General features: G+C 35.6%; 1 protein-coding gene across 1 annotated transcript; it reads right to left on the bottom strand.

Annotated features, from left to right (window-relative positions):
• Positions 1 to 3,039: 3,039 nt before the first annotated feature.
• LOC122279009 (starch synthase 3, chloroplastic/amyloplastic) lies at positions 3,040 to 16,880 on the bottom strand. The gene is made up of 16 exons (XM_043089247.1): positions 16,514 to 16,880; positions 15,940 to 16,003; positions 14,514 to 15,848; positions 13,696 to 13,910; positions 13,006 to 13,276; positions 11,893 to 12,068; positions 11,337 to 11,444; positions 10,711 to 10,820; positions 9,633 to 9,738; positions 8,955 to 9,125; positions 6,515 to 6,643; positions 6,237 to 6,419; positions 5,874 to 6,005; positions 5,645 to 5,756; positions 4,265 to 4,388; positions 3,040 to 3,461 (listed from the first exon to the last, which is right to left on the bottom strand). The coding sequence occupies exons 1-16, from the start codon at positions 16,637 to 16,639 to the stop codon at positions 3,332 to 3,334; spliced, it is 3,492 nt and encodes a 1,163-aa protein (XP_042945181.1). The 5' UTR covers positions 16,640 to 16,880; the 3' UTR covers positions 3,040 to 3,331.
• Between the last annotated feature and the right edge of the window lie 1,034 nt (positions 16,881 to 17,914).

Here is a 17,914-nt window from a genome sequence, read left to right as displayed (position 1 = left end):
TACATATTCCCTCTTCAATCGTATAATTCACAGATTGAAACTTGATCATGATCAAGGTTTTTCCCTCAGCTAGCGCTCGACAATTAAATTAATGCACCCACCATCTTGTCGTTGTTGGGTTGTTGGCAAATTCAATGCGACCCCGGCCCTCTCGGATCTCCCCACTGACATTAGTATATAAGATTCCCACAAAGACATCCCATTTACTCCAATACAACATATCCTACCTCCTTTGCCTGATGATGATCTCTTCTTTCTTCTTCTCATCTGTTCTTTTGATGATCACTATGTTGCATTAATCATAAATTGTTTTTTCCTCTTAGCTAGACAACTCCAAAAAGCTGCAGCATTGAGGTTTTCTATGGAGATCATGATGATACATCACGTACGGTACTCACAGTATATAAGCAACGTGAGATATTGGTGCGGTTCAATCCGAAAGCAGCACTCTCTCAGGCTAGAGCTCTGTTATTTGATTGAGCCGTGCCAATATCACGCATGTGATTACCACTTCTGGGTATCAAACATAGTTATCTATATATATAGTACTGCTCCTGATCTTCTTCTCTTTGTTTTCAAAGCCAAGCATTTAATTGGTTTTCGCAGATTTTGCAGTGCATGTGGACTTCTTATGGCAAAAAAAAGTAATCAACAGGTGCTGTACTTCATCTGAATTAATATATTTTCAGCTTCTGTTGCGCCTTTTGGATGCTCTTACATATATTATACGAGAGAAAAGCACGTAAATCTCAAGGCATGAAGGTATATGCTATATTTATATTTATATTTTCATATTCAACAAGAAATATCAGATGGTAAACATCCTTGGAATTCTAAAAAGAAGAACTTTGTAACAAAGATAGAGTAATGATGCTAGCTGGACGCACAGACATCCCTTTGCACGGATGCACGCATAAATAATTACATGAATGAAATCACTGTATGAACAATGATTCCATAATAATGTGCTATGTCAATTATTTATCTTGACCAAATATTATTTTTACCAAAAAATAAAAAATCAATAGCTTTTGACTGTTCAATGAAAGTCGAAGAGTGGGAGGATCTCATGATTAATCGTATTGACTTGGCATGCACAGTATATGATATTATTATTATAATTATATTTTATAAAGTAAAATATTTCTTTAATAATAATAACAAGAACAATAAATTCATTACAATTGTTTCTTACAAAATTTTTATATCTTGATCAAAGTGATGTATGATTTTTTACATCCCTATCTTGAATTAAAATTCCAATAGCAGTACTACGGTTCAAACGGTCCAAGCTAGTATGTTAACCAGGGAAAGAGTATATACTAAGTCATGGAACTTTTGCTTAGAACTGGCAAGTAGCAGTAGGTCACAATTGAATTCAGAGTTGATCTCAACTGATCATCTCATCTCATTTCATCTAATCAATACAATTTTTCCAAATTCATATATAAAATATAATTAACAATTCAATTTTTTCAAATCCCAAAATAATAATAATACTATAATAATATTTTATTCAATTTTTAACTCTCATCTCATGAACTCATCTCATCTCAACTCATTATCCAAACGTCACCATTTCTATCAAGAATCAGGCAGCTTGTACAAAGTGTTCTTTGAAGGTGATTCTTTGCAAGTGCTTAATGATCACCGCCTGAATAATCTCAATCAAAGTAAGGCCAGCTAGCTAATAGAAATTAAGATGCATGCCAAGAGAATTAATGATGCAGTTCTAATTTATTTCTATTAAAGTAGCACTACTCCATACAAGAAAATAATCGATTTCGGCTAGCTGTCCATAATCTAGCTAAATCTGCTTTGAGATTGTCGTGTTCTATTGTGTATATATAGATGACTAACCTTTATATATTCATTCCATTGTGCATACGATCATATCTCATAACACTCTTATTTCTACTAATGAAAGTGATGTTGTCTATTACAATATTACAATAAAGCCCTCCACAATATAAAGAATGGAATGTACGTGACCGTCTATTCACAAATATTCTATTCATGCTATATATATAGCCATAGGGGTTGTCTCGTCTGCTAAATTGTTGGAGGAATGCAGCGAGGCCTCTCTTTTCCTTGACAGTGATGTCCTACGCTGCTGCTGCATAATTATTCCTCTATACCTAAAAAATATGAAGGAATTTAAGAGAGAAAAAGTCTTTCATATGCATGCTAGTGATCTCCTCTTCACTGTGTCTAGCGAAGAACTGCGTCTCTCAGAAGGTTGTTGCTCGTGATACTCATGACAGCATGCAGCTAGCGCTGGGGATGTTGATTCCGCTGCATGTAGCACAGATGCACGTAGTGGCACATACCCAGAGACAAATTTAAGGTCAAAACTAATTGTTGTGAGTCGTCTCAGTTTCACCTCTACACATGACTGATCTCTCCCTCCTTAATTCAACTCATATTCACCTTGCTTTGTCTTCTTCATAACTCAATCAGTTATCATGTCATATGGTAGAAACTTTGAGATTATAATAATCAGTAGCTTCATATATATCTTTTACACGTGCCTTGATCCATAGTTAATATGATAATAAGTGCTCTCAAACAAATCAATTTCTAAACTGATAACTCACCTAACTTTGCTTTATCGTCATATAATACTACAAACACCTTATGCTTGGATAAGTTTCTGCATCCGAAAAAAGATAAAGGCAACCCATTTCTTGATTATTATACACGGTATGCTTCCCTTTTTAGCAACCTTTTTAGTGTCGTTAGATGGTTTGTCATGTCCAAAGAATGTAAGAAACATATATTCTCATCATGATGACATGAATTAGGTGAGATTTGAGGAACTGAATTAATATTTTATGAAGGAAATTTGGTAGGTCTCAGGGGACAGAGAACCATTCTTTTCGTTATTATTTTACTCTTACAGAAAAAGATGAATTGCCAATTCTTTATCATCCAAAAAGGAATCCATATTGTTTGCTCTGTTCTTTTCATGTTGTTTATGAACGGAGGAGCATTAGATAAAATCCCATTCAAATCCAGACTTTCTGCAATTGCTAAATCTGAGAAAATAACTTCCATTTTGCCTCTTTATTTTCATAATCCACCGTTTTGGCATGAACTGATAATGATCAAGAAATTACTGCTCGGTACAAAAGTGGATGAAGCTGATCTATTGTTGTATGCTGCACAAGAATGGATGAACCATTTTTTAACTCTACATTGCATCACCTTGCATTATTCTGACTATGATGAGTTATGTGAAAGTAGATAAACCTTCTAATGGAAACCTGTACAAAAACGTGAAAGAACATTGAATTGCATCTCTCTCTCCATGACTAATGAATTTCTTGTTTCACTTGCGTGCTGCATGGTAAAGCTCCATGTAGTCAAGAGCAGGCCGGTTCCAAGACCAGTCTTGCTCCATCACTCTCTTGCACAATGAGTTAAACCAATCCCGATTATCGTACCAAGCAGAGATTGCCCTGAAAAACCATTTCTAAGTGAATATCCCTTGGAAGGAACACAAGAGCATAAATACGAGCAGAGCCCCCACAAAAAAGTCCTACTTGAAAATCCATGGATGTTAGTTTGGGAGTCAGAAACTTCAATGGATTAAAAACTTTCAATCAATGACTAGGGCTGTGCAAAAACTGTCACTCTGACTATGCTCCAATCAAGTCAGATTGGGAGAATAAGTGCATATGTTCGGAGTCAGAGTCCAAGAAGAAATCCAACCAAAACCAGGCTCCCAATATCCACACTTCCCTAATATGTTTTGTATTTTTTTTCTTTTACTTTTGCTTTTTGCTTTTAAATTTATTTGGTTTCTAGGATTTGTTTTGGAACCTATTTGGCACTAATCTTGTATTCTTTGTTGTTTTCATGTGTGGGCTCCGATCATCCACTCCAACTCTCAGAAGGTGGAGTGGAGTCAAAGTTGGCTTCTTCTCAGGGTGGGAATTAGAGCCCAAAAGATCTCCAACTTGATTCAGAAGTGGAGTCCGGAGTTGGAGCCCAGCCCTATCAATGAGGAAAATCACCCTATGAATGAAGAAAATCTATAGGGTGGGTTATATTTAATTGTTTATATGCCACGGACACCTGTCAAAAGCCCTATGTCCACACTCACCAATCAAAACATTTTTTAAAGCCTATAAAAAAGCCCTATGTCCACACTCTGGTCATATGCTGATCAACAAAGGAAAAAAATAAAGGAAACTAATAATAAAGGGAAAAAAAAAAAAAACACATTTTCCGAGTCATTAGACAATACAAATCGACTCACCTATTGAGAGCATAATCAACACCAGCAGCATCAGCTCCATCAAAATTGAATCCATTTGCTTCAAGACCTTGTGCTTGTGCTCTCTCATTATCATGGTCAACATCAAATACAGTGTCATGAAGTCCTAGAAAAGAAATAACATGAAGATGGGCAGTTAAATATACCTTCTTTTTTTTTTTAATAGTTAGTCAGAAATTTTATTGATAACAAAGAATACGCGAAGTCTTAGTACACGGGATAAATAGATGCCGATTGAAAGCTTAGTCCATTGAAATCTATAGCTAGTTCCCAAGAGAATTAAATGTACTTCCATTAGAAAATTTACTTTTTTTGAAAGGCACAATCCAAGCTTACAGGAAATATACAATAAAAAAGACAATCTGAAAGGAGAAAAGATACAGTGAAATCATGAAAGTTAAGCCCGTTAAAGTCTATGGAAACTTTCCAAAGGAAGACAGTGTAGAAGAAGGAAGTTTTGAGCTCACTGCAAATTCCTCAATACAATTATCTATTTTTCATATGAAAAGCAAAAAGGAATGTGGAATACAACTCCAAATATGTATAAATTTTACATGTAACGCATGAAAGAATACTAACACCATCCCATCCTTCAAACCAACCACCCTCCCCCAACCTCACGACAAGCAAAAATTAAAACAGGAGGGATGGAAGGGAAATAGTATTGTCCATAACATGAACTGAAACTCTGAAAGCATAGTCAGAATAAGATTCAGCATGTTTCGGGAATTAAAAAGGTTAAAATTGCTTTACACTCATAAGAAGCATTTCAATAGAAAAGTGAAAATCAACATTGCTATGAAGCATAGCTGACATATTTTCTAAAGCATGAGGCATATTTTGGCATGTTGAAATGTAAAGAAATTATATGCAATGTTTTGAAAAATAACATAGGAACTAGTTGTAATGGCAGCTGTCAGTGAACTAACAATATGAAAATCTAAAGCTGTTACGAAGTAGATCAACAACGTTCTTCAAGCCACACATTCATCCCCCTCATGGGCAGACCCACCCAACAACTGAAAACCAAATGAAGCAATTAGCAAGTGGACCAACAATACATATTAAGTCCAACGGAAATTGTTATATTAGGTTCTTAGGCAAAGTAAAAAAAAAATTAAATTGCCTACATGCTGAGACAACTGTTCAATCCATTGCCTCACTTCAGTGCAAAGGTAATTTGAGCAGATTGGTGATTTTAAAACTTGAGGTATGTGCTACCATGACGACGATGTTGGAAATTTAAGTGAACACAAAAAATAACAAGAGATCATACATCTCAAAGCACCTCAGCAACAAAGACAACATAAACACATGGCTGAGTGGTTCAACAGTGTGATAAGAGACAAGGTTTGTACACACCTCCAGTTTTTCGAACGACTGGTATTGAACCATATCTCATTGCTATAAGCTGGGTCAGTCCGCATGGCTCAAAAATTGAAGGGACTAGAATGAAATCAGCACCGGCATATATCTATCACAAGCCCAAAGGTGTCAGTAACTTCCGGGGTGATATTTCAGATCTAAGGGCTGACCATGAATCCAGGCAAGAAACAAAGAAGTTAAACATTTGAGTTCAGGGGAAACATACCAAGTGGGAGAGAGGCTCGTCATATGTTAAGCAAAGGCGAGCACGGTCAGCATGGGAAGAATGCAGTTGATTTGCCAAATTTACAAAATCATTCTGAATACGAGGATCTGGGGCTGAACCAAGCAATACAGCCTGCATTTATATGTTCCATCAGAGCAGACAAGGAATTTGAACCAAAGAAATTATACAGGGAAATGAAGATACAGTATTTGCTTCTTAACAAGAACCAATATAGTAAAGTTAGCCTTAATGACAGACATTAAACTGTGTCATTCTTCCATTTACATGAGACTATAATATTCATAACACAGACCAATCAACTAAGTTAAAATTAAAAATAAAGGGAAAAATAAGAAGGATGACCTGTCCGTTGCGATCTAAGGTTCGCCAGATGGCATGCTTGATGAGATGAATTCCTTTCTGATGTGTTAAGCGAGTGATAACTCCTACTAACGGGAGATCAGTCTTTTTCAAACCAAGCCTTTCTTGCAAGGCTTCTTTGGCAGCTCGTTTTCCTTCAATAACATTTTCTGATGTGTATGATATCTGGAATAAATGTGTGATGTGATATGAATTAGCCGTAAATGTAAAACCTGTGCAGGTTGAGAGAGAGAGAGAGAGAGAGAGAGTAATCCACTTACAGGAATGAATTTATCATTATATGGATCCCATATATCGGGGTCTATTCCATTTAATATACCATGGAACTTGTATCGATGAGGAGCAACTGCAGGATTTCCAGCAACCTCCTTTGAGTAAGTGTGGGATACCTGCAGATGCAAACATAGCTTACTTAGATGCTACCAAAATAGGAATGAGAAGTACAAACCCCACTCAAATCATGACAAATCACGTCGTAGCTTTCCCCTTTTTAAAATTATCCCTTAATCACTCAAGAAAGTAATATACTGCAAGAGAATGAAAATTCAAATGCAAGCCAACTAAAGAAGAAAAAGCATTCCATTTCTATCGATTTGTGTTAGGTATAAAGGGTCATATATCTGTTACTTAATTTGATTCCTTGGGAAATTTAACAAAATTCTGCATGATGATCTTGCAAGAATATTATTTCGAATAACTTTTCTGTTACAGCCTAGCAATCCTAATTTGAACTCTCAAACCTTTATTGTTGTGAACTCAAATTACTTCAGCTCTTCAATATCTATTAAAATAAACTTAAAATTGGTACATCTCTTCAAAGAAAAGTGGGAACTTCTAATTTTGCAGTTCCATCTGATTGTGTCCAATTAAAACTGTAAGCAATTCTGAATTACTGACACCATATGTTTTCCCTGCTTAGATATCATTCACTTTGATCGTCTCTGGAAGGTCTATGACCAACAGAGAAGGGTGTAAGTTTGGAGCTGCCAAGTATTCATGACACTTCTCTTAATTTTGGGGATGGCTACTGGCTTGGATGTATTAGTTGATGACGAAGACTATCCAGATCTTCTAATTAAGAAATGGAAGACTTTCAAGATCATGACCTGGATGAAAAATTCAGTGACATTGGCTGAACTGGACAATGGAGAGCTGTAACAAGAAAAGTTGCTTTGGGCTCTTAAACTGGCTGTAATGCTCTTGGTTTAACCAATTACATGGCACTTGTAATGCCTGTAGCTTGAGAAAAGTCATAATCGCATAGGGGCGGCTAGAGTAGGGCTGCTGGAGCAGCTGTAGATGCAGTTGATCCAGCAAAAGATGATCTGTCTCTGCCACTCCTCACCCAATTCTAAAAAGTATAATCTAGTTTAGTGTTCTTGATTTTCAATTTTATAATTAAATTTATTAAATTAAATATGTGCAATGCGTAGCCGTGATGTGCAAGAATAACTAAATTTATCGAATTAAATAATCCTTCTAGTGCTGGTTGAGCTCACTTCCTCTTTCCTTGGATTGGGACGCATACATTGAGAATATAGAAAAAAGAGAGTTTGAATCACACCTCAAGCAAGCGAACCATCTATGTAAGTTAGCCTGTTCCATTTAAGAAAGTTTTAACGTTTGCATTTTGATCTCCAAAAGTATGGTTAAGCAACTTGATTTCAAAACCTCAGTAACTTTGCTTGAGCAAAAAGATGAGTCAAAAGCTATTTATATAAGAGAAATGCTAGGTACAAGCCCCGCACAGGCCCTTTGTAAAAAAAGTGGGTCCTACTAAAAAATAATATCTATTTGGGGCTTGTATAAATCATTTCTCTCCATATAATGTGTCAAAGTAAAAGGCGTAAGTTGAGAAAATAAAACAAAAAATCGGAAGGGATAACTAAAGATTGTTAATTTTCAACAAATTTAGTTAACTTATTTGTATGCCATTTTCAATAAAAAAAAAAAAAAAATTTGTTTTATAAATTTAACTCAATGATGTATTGTGGGACAGTTGACGACATGACTTCATAGAAACAAAACTCCTTGCTTTGAAAACTATAATGTGTGTGTGTGTGTGAATTTTAAATTGAATTACTTTATTAATTGGACATATTATTTTTTATTTTATAAGTAAAACTTAATTATATATATTTTACAATAATGACACATATGAGGAGTAGATTATGTTGCTTTGTAGCACTACTGATTATTAAGAGTAGAGTAATGATATTCACTACACTCCTATCCCATTTTTATCCCACTAGGATCATCCAATGATGATAAATGTGCTGCATCTTACATAGTGGAACGAAAGTAAGATGGTAGTATAGTATATAAAATTTTCCATATATATATAGATCAGTACAAAACCATCCCTGCTAGTTCAGCATGAATGCAATTACAGATACAATTCATAGCAACAATTTAAACACCCTTTATTACAACAAACATAACAGAACCACCAAAATAATTTAGATAAAAAATAACAACAACAATAAGTAAAGAAAACTATAATGAATGACCCAGAACAATATAGGGATGAAAGAAGCATGTAAATATAACTTCTCAAATCTTAACGAAGTTCATGCATCCATTTGTTATAAAACTACATTAAAGTGATTAAAAGGGAGGAAATCGACTGGTGAAAATTCAGTACAAAAATGTACAAACTAGGTAGATCAAATAATCCAAAGAAATCAAAAGTTTGCTTACAGTTGTGGCCTTGTTGGTGTATGCCATGGCTTTCCCAATGAGGCCTGCCCCAAACTCAAGGTTGTGGATTGTGAAGACAACTCGAGCTTTACTAAGACCATAATGCACATAATGGTCCTTGAACAACCACGTAACTGGTGCACTTGACCAGTCATGGCAGTGGATTATATCCTGCCCATTATAAAGCACCGATCGATGGATATTCTTAAAACAATAACATTCAGTTTTTCCTTGTCTAGAAAAGTTTAACCTAATTTAGAGAAAATAAGCATGCTCTAGCAGAAACAGAACCAAGCATTTGCAAAAGGTGATCTTGAAAATTACCCATACAAGTTGATATCACTATAGATTTATCTCATGTAATTCAGTTGTTGTTTATCACCTTTGATTTTTCAACTTATCACCAAACATGCCTATATACATTCATACACACGCACATAGACACATGTACAGCGATGAATTAAATAAAAAATTTAGTTATTTGGCAATAATTGTAGGAAAAACTGGAAGGTGGAATAATTGGAATTTCATACTCTCTCTCTTCAAAATACACCAATGAATATTCTCAGTTTAGCATAAATGAAATACACAAACCAAGTTTCACCATTAACAAAAGCAAATGATTAAATTGCTTGAGTAGACCAAATAAATGAAAAAACTTGTAATCAAAGAGCTTACGGGATGAAATCCGCTTTGAAGTAGAAATTCAAGAGCAGAATGGCAGAAGAAACCAAACCTCTCTGCATCATTCCTACAGCCATATATGCAACCTGCCCCAAAAAATCTGCAAGAAAGACAATTGCATCAAGAAATCAGGTAACATGGAGTTTATTGAATGAGACCGTGCATGAGAGTTAAATGCTACAAAATGAAGAAAACGGGTTCTGAGCAGAATAGTATAAACTAAAAATAAATGATATTTGCAGTTGTGGAGTGTGCGAGTGCTGCGCAATCTCTTTGAAAAAAATGAGTAAATGCGGGGCCCACATGAAAAAAAGAACTAATTTTTTAATAGTAAACCCCACTCTTTTTCAAAACAATTGCATGGCACTTACACACTCCACAACTATATGTAGCATTACTCTAAACTAAATTCTGCAAAACAGGGCCCTAATTATAATTGCACTCCCCAAAATGAAGAAAATAAGGTTAAAATAGACAACTGAAGATGAAATTGTATCCCGTATCATTGTGGCGAGCAAACAAAAAATATTTTCAGTCTAAGTGGTAATGAGGTCAACAATAGGTGATTCCAATATTGCTGAAATGTTGGCATAAGGGACAAGTTTAAACAATGGTTCTTAGAAGATCATATGGTTAGGAGTCTGAAACACACTTCAAGTTATCACTTTCCTTATAGTTTGGGTGTGCTCCTTACCATAATTTTGACACATAAAACAACTTCTTGGTACATCAAGAGAGTGGCATACTGCCTTGAAGAAACAATTAAGCTGTGGGTCGCTATTCAGGTGTTTGATCATAACCCCTAGAGAAAATTAGTTAATACCAAGGTCACTCAATTATCAGTACCAGTATAAGTGAAAAAAATAAAAAGAAATGAAGAATTAATACTTGTATGATTTAAAGCAATATAATCCCCTGAAATGCAAGTATGCAAAGCAAGAGGTGAAAATACCTATAGCCATAAGTACCAGTAGAATATATCAAGTAAACAACATAGCACTCGAAGAAAGAGAAAAGAGTACACAACATACAACAACAAAAATTTATAAGCATAGCAGGAAAACAGAATTACCCATTTTGGGGGTCCAAAAAGTAGACAGAAAGGCCTTCCACATTCCCAAACCATACTTTAATTTCAGTCCCACCCCAGGAATAGCTTCTGCGATAATGAAAGTTCTTCACCTATATCACAGTACATAATTTTATAAATAATATATTGAATTCAACATGGTACTGAGGTTGAATAAATAAAAAGAACCTATAATGTAGGAACAAAGTGCAGAGATGGCACAATATATGTAATTATAAACATCAAAAACATTAAAAATAGTTACAACATATATATGTAGGAAGTATCTAATAAGCATTTCTTACTCATTAGGATAAAAATGCATATCATGAAATGCCAGATAGTAGAAGAGGTGAATTAGGAAACATAAGTAAAAACCCATGTTATTAGCCCATGAATCAAATTTCTACAATAAATTCCAATCACAACAATGCATGCTTCAATCATCAATCCAAAATTGGACCTCCAAGAGAGAGAAAGCTAAAGCACATCATATGGGACCTACAGAGAGCGTGCTTTTTCTAGTAAGCCAAGAGAGAGATAAAAAAACTTCAGAGACACCGACTTAACATCTTGCACAAAGAAGTCGTACATTAAATATAGACAAAGGCAATAGCAATGAAGCTTACATTGCTAAATTTCAAACAGTCATACTTTGGAAGAATTATGTCCACAGTGTGGTTCAAATCCTGAACAGCACGAGATAGACTAGTGACAACATCACCAAGACCTCCAACCTGCAACGGATTTCATAAATGACAGATGAAAACAAAATTATACCAAGGATACCAGTTTGGATCACAAAGATTTTTTTTATATTGGTGGGTGTCTGGGCCAGTTTGAATCACAAAGACACTACATGTAGACGACATATTTATAAGAAAAAAGTAGGGTTAAGAAAGACGAAATATCACAAACCTTTAGAAACAGGAATCAGTTAAATTGGTAAAACATTACACTGCCTAGGCTCACTCTGTCCCTGTCATTTTGGACATTTCACATTGAAAAAGGAAACTAGGAGGGCCTTTCCATACCTTTTTCATTTCAGTTAAAGTGCTCAGTTAACAACCCTAAACTCTCTTCCTCAAGTACAGAGAATTTGAGAGATTTCTGTAGCAATCAATGAGCATTTGCCATAAAAAGCTTGTGAGGCGATAATGAGAAGGAGCCACAAAACATCCTTACCTTTGCAATGGGGGCCATTTCAACAGAAATATGAACTATGTGCATTGGTGGCTCCTTAGCAATTCCTCCAAACACGGGTATGTGGTAATCCATACCATTCTTGTTGTCAAAAATTCCACCTTCTTCCTTTTCAGAGAATACGAAGTCCATCACGTATGCATCCAGTGGAACCTTGACTGCAAGAGCAGAAGAAATTATACAGTTGCCTAAAAAATGATCTATCAAAAATTTTCCCCCTGCATTCAGAACAGAGTGATCCGTGAATGTGACATGATGGTGCATGCCATTGCATACTGTCTTATTTTGCTAATAGGTGAATGGTTAGCATCTGTAAGTTGTACCTATGCTTTAATATTCAGATTGAAGAAAGATCTCTTGTCATCACTGGATATGAATAATACTAATCCAATTGAATCCAATTTTGCAGCATTGATCATGATTTTTGTGATGATAGAACTGTTACACCAAATCAAGCGACACACCACAAAATAGGGGTAGAGACCAGCAAATTCAAAAATATAAACACCTTTCATGGTGTCAAAATCCAAAAGTGTGCTAGAAGGCTCTAAATCATCTCATGAATGCAAATCTATGAGTCATAAAAGAATGGAACCTCCAAATTGGATGTTGATTTTATCATGGTGGCATCTTGACCTTAAAGATATCTTAGACTTGCACAGATACAGCTGAGGTAATGGGTTAGGAAAAGCGTATGTTGAACACTAAAAAAGCAAGAAATGTTACTATTTACTCTATTGTGAATATTTTGGATTTACTAGGTTTTGTCATGTTCAAAATGTTGCTATTCTCAAGGTTATTTGACCTAAGTTTAATGTGATTTGTGGATTACGTGCTGAATTCATGTGCAACAAATTCATTCAACCCAAATAAATATGTTTCAAGACTTCCTTTAATATTCAAGAGAAACTGACACACTTGGGAAATCATTTGATCGTCTTTGCCAGTGAATGTAGGTTTTTTAAAGCCCAATCAATTATATATTGGCATCATGTGTGATTTCTGAATTTAACTACACTCTTTTCTACTTCTTCGTGATCTTAAAATCTCTATTTAGCACACAAACTAAAACATTTAAAACTCACATAAGCTTACCTGTGGTTTTTATATGAGTACCATTATCTGATGGCAACATTCTTTGTGGTGACAATGGACCCTTGCGGTGGGTCCATCGGTTAAAGGAACCCCTGAACCAAACTTCTGATTTACCATTCAGAACTGTGTTTGCAGGATTATAGAAAACTGTGGCGGCACTTCCTGCTTGAACATCAAGAGGCTTAGTGTAGACTATGTACTTTTGGGACAACAAAAATCTTTTCAAAGTTCTTTTCTTTGTTTCGGCTTTCATAAGTGCAGTTCTTTCAGTCTGTGGCAGGAGAAGCACAGAGAGGAGAAGAATAAGATGCAACATCGAAAGTTTTCAGAAAAGAAAAATTACAATTAGTTTAAATTGAAGACAATGGATGATATCTCAGGCATCCACCTGTAACCTCATGGAATTAGCCCACAAATCCCACACTATAAATAAGGAGCACATACACTGGATGCAACCACCAGACCAGATATCAAGCTGATGGTCCACATCCTCTGCATGTGAGCCATGATAACCAGTAGTCACCTAATATTTGTGTACACTATTCTTAGTTGTGCTTGCACTGAGAATAGAAATGAATGACCCAAATATGCTTTATTCATTCAAGAAAGCAAGAGCTTGTATCTTTACTCTATTACATAGTGCAAAGTCCCAATCAAATAATTCTGGACAAAAGATTTTTCTAAACTGACCTTGGCACGTACAGCCTCTTCTCTTAACCTTCTCTCCTCCTGGAGTTTCCTATAGATCTGGTGTTCTTCCTCAGCCCAATACAGTTCTTCAGGAATGCCTTTTGGAACAATAGCATGGAAATCTTGGCGGTTGTTGTTATCATACACAATGGCATTCTGAGGTGGCCCATCAGCAAAAACCCAATCTAAGACAAGTGCTCGATCAGGTACAACAACTGCAAAAAATAAAGTTGCTCGCTATTATTTCTCTCAGAAGTTTATAATATACAGTACCAATACCATAAGGGAAATCAACCCGATCCCTGAAAAATGCAAGAAAATATTAACAAGCACCTCTCCCATAAGGTGCCCATACCCAAGCAACAAGCTGCAAATTGAGGTTTGGCTGAAAATTATCACTCCTTGCCTTTAAATTCATGCAAAGTTTGACTCAAATGTGAAATAAAATGCAGGGACATGGAAAAGGAAAGGGAAGTTTGAAAAGCAATTCCTAGCCTGGGTTTGTTAAATATATACTCCCTTGTGTGAAACACTTATCCTTCCTACATATCTTTTGGTGTGCGTGTATGCACGCACACGTGCATGTGTGGGCATATGATTGTGTAACTTCCCATCTGCTCTCTCTCTCTCTCTCTCTCTCTCTCATCTGACTAAGTGTAACAAAAGATGGATGCCAACCGATGCCATCTTGGATGTTCACCTTATATTAGTCACTCCAACCAGATAATTTGAAGATAACGAAAGTGAAATATTGGCAAGAATAAAGAAAATAAATTTACTAACATACTTGTAAAAAAAATATATTTACTAACACCTACCATCAGCATACCACCAGTCGCCATCCTTTTCTTCAGAGTTGATAAGCATTTCTACAATGGACAATCCACCCTTCCAATTGTTATGCCCCCCATGAATCCAAAGTTCCTTTGAGTGAGCAAGAGGGCCAGAGCTTTTATTATAATATAACCTTACCAGATCTTCACCTTTAAACGCACTAGGCTCTATGTACCAAACATTATCAATAGACCTTGTAGCCTTCTTCATAAATTCTTTCAAAACTTCCCGCATCCTTCCAGTCTCCTCCCTTGCTTGTGCTCTATCAGCTTCCCTTGCAGCTTTCTCTGCTTCTATTCGCCTCTGTTCCTCTTCTCTTTTTTCCCTTTCAGCTTGCTCCTTCGCAAGTTTCTCTAGTTCCTTACGTTTTTCCTCAAGCAAGAAATCTTCAAATTCATGCACATCCATTCCACCTTCCACCATTATGCAGAAATCCTTTTCATCATTATTGTCATAGACATCTTGCCCATTGAAAAAGACAAAGTCAATCTTGTAGGCTTCCTTGGGAACATGAACTTGGCAAGACCACCAATCCCCATTAAGATGGGTTTTGCTCAACCTCATAGTAAACGATTTCCATCTCCAGCCATTAAAGGCTCCCATTATCAGAACATCAGGCTCATTATTTAAAGTGGAGAGGCTTCTATTAAGGAAAACTTCTATATCTTGATTAGGTTTCACTAGTGGTGGAAAAACAAAGAGTTTATTCCCTTTTAAAAAGTTTTCATTGCCGAGCATCTCAATTTTCTCCTTGCGCAAATTTTCTTCCATCTGTAACCTCAATTTTAGAGAAGCTTCTTTGATCTTTTCATCAGTTTCATGTTTATCTTTTCTTGTAGCATCACTCTTGGGAACATCGAAGCCTCTTTCTTCCAAAGCCATTCCATCAGAAATGTTCTGAAAATCACTCTTTAAACCTGTTTCTGTCTTCCCTAACTCTGCCATATCCTCATCGACTCTAGATATACTTCCATTTTTCACCACTTGATTTTTCTGCGCTATAGCTGCTGATTTATTTGCTGATGATATTTCATTGGCTTCCCCAATACTTTCATCCAATCTTTCCTCCTCCACTCTATCCTCTCGAGAATCTTCAAGAGGCACCTCTTCATCAGCATCAACTCTCATTTCAAGCTTATGGGAGTTGGGAGCAACATGCTCGCTGGATGTTGGAGCAATTGAGACCACTTTCTCTTCAATATCTCTTTGATCCCTCTTCTGAGTGCTCGTTCCTACTGGCGTTGTTGGCATGAATCCCTCTGGAGCACGGTTTTTAGGCCTTGCATTTGACATTTTCTTTGGCCTCCTCCTTGAAAAATCTGCCCATAATGCAGAGCAAAAATTTAAAGAAATAAAAAAAGGTCAAGCTTTTAACTTTTAACCAAAACAGAAAAGTGCCAGCTAGCAAACCTGCACTAGCAGTAATTTGATATGAAACCCCAACTCCATGGCATTCTTTTGGCCACGAACAAGACTGAAACCAAAAGGCATAGCTCAAATACATTTAATATGAGAAATAATTAACATTGCTACGTCCCTAATTTTGTATTGATGCGTAGATTATCACCCCGAGTAAGATACAGTTAATGCTCCAACAAATACTCACTAAACGTAGTTAAATATGATCTTATATTTTTATTACACAGTATCAAATAGATGATAAACACCCAGAAACGAGAAACACGATCTTCATCAACAAAGTTTTCAAATTAATCAATAACCTGACAAAGAGTTCCAGAAAACGAAACCTACCAATATCTAAATTCTCATTAGCAGAATCTGAACAAACAATTTACGATTATACCATATCAGATTAAAATAAATCCACAACATCTCTCGTTAAATAACCAAAAACTCTCATAAGGGTGCCATCAAAATCCAACACCACCCATTGGAACAAAGAGAAGAGTAACACCAAGAAGATCCATGCATATGACACACATAATTATATGCACTGCATTGCATAAACATATAACCCAATTACCTGTGAAAAATGAGTGATTCTTCCATGAGGAAAGAACCCCAGAAATGGTTTGAGCTTGATGTGGCCCCTCTTATTGAACACTGTTCTGCAACTGGGCGGCCTCTGTGTTAACGAAGCCACCTCCATAGCTGTTTCCCAGAATGGTCTTACGTTCTCCTTCTTCTTGCAGTACAGTGACCACAATTTCAGCAAAAAAACATCCTCTAATTGATCATGGCAGTTGATCTCTCTCGAAGTTTGTGCATTTTAAGATAATTAAACATCAACAAAATCGAGATATTTATTTAGAAAAATAAAGAGGAGGAGGGGATCCAGCGTAGGAGCCAAACCGCATAGGTATTGTTCTAGAATTCCAGCCATGTGTATAATATTTTGTTTTCTTGTAATTATCACAATTATCAACGTTAATTCTTTCATTACGAACCGTCGATCTGTGTTCAATTGGTTTCCATGAGATATCCGACTGTCAATGAATTTGTCCCGGTGTTTATCGTGGGTTCGGGTGTGGGGCAGCGGGATTTGAGATAATCTCCCAATACTCAAGTAGTACCTAAAGCCTACAGGCTTCTCGAAAGGTTAATGGTCCGTGATATCGTAGCCCAGCGGTGATTGGAGGCCTCGAAAAGGAATTGACGCATCGAATGGAGACACGCCACGTAATGGCAAACTTTAATAGTTATAGGTAAGGTTTAAAGATTCTCGTTCCTCCCTCCCTCCGTATAATTTAAGATCGTCAACTGATTATCGTACCACGTGCTTTGGTGACTAATGAAGTTAAATATTTTAATAATCAAAAAATCTATTAATCATTCATTTTGCTCCTATCTAATTATCATCATATAATATTAGTAAGTTCACAAGAGATATATATCCAACATATGAACTATCCATAAGAGATGCATGAATTTTGTTTAATTACAGATTTATTATGATTAATTTTTGTATAATTTATGCTGAATCTATCAAGTAAGAAAAAATCTAGTTACAAGTATAACTATGTATTAATATATATACTAATCTAATGTGATTGGTCAAAAAATAAATTTTATTAAAAATAATACTAATTTAAATTTTGAATATGAAAAAATTAATATTGGTATACAGAGTAGTACGCAACTTTACTTATACGTAACAAAACTCGTCAAGTAACGTGTTAAATTATCTATCATCCTATATATTTTTATACGAATAAATATAAAATTAGTTGATATTTTTTTATTTTAATTTTTATCCCATGTTGTATTAATAACATTCAAATTAGTTCAAAAGTATTGTGTTGTATCATATGTTACAAATTGTTAAGTTTTTATGTATTTGAGGTTTTTTTTTTTTTTTTTTTTTTATGATTTTTTAGATGATGCGTGTTGAACGATAATTGATATTAATGTGGCGCCAATTCTA

Source organism: Carya illinoinensis, chromosome 10, assembly GCF_018687715.1.
Source record: "Carya illinoinensis cultivar Pawnee chromosome 10, C.illinoinensisPawnee_v1, whole genome shotgun sequence".
In the NCBI taxonomy this organism is placed as follows: Eukaryota; Viridiplantae; Streptophyta; class Magnoliopsida; order Fagales; family Juglandaceae; genus Carya; species Carya illinoinensis.
This window is presented reverse-complemented; position numbering and strand designations above follow the sequence as displayed.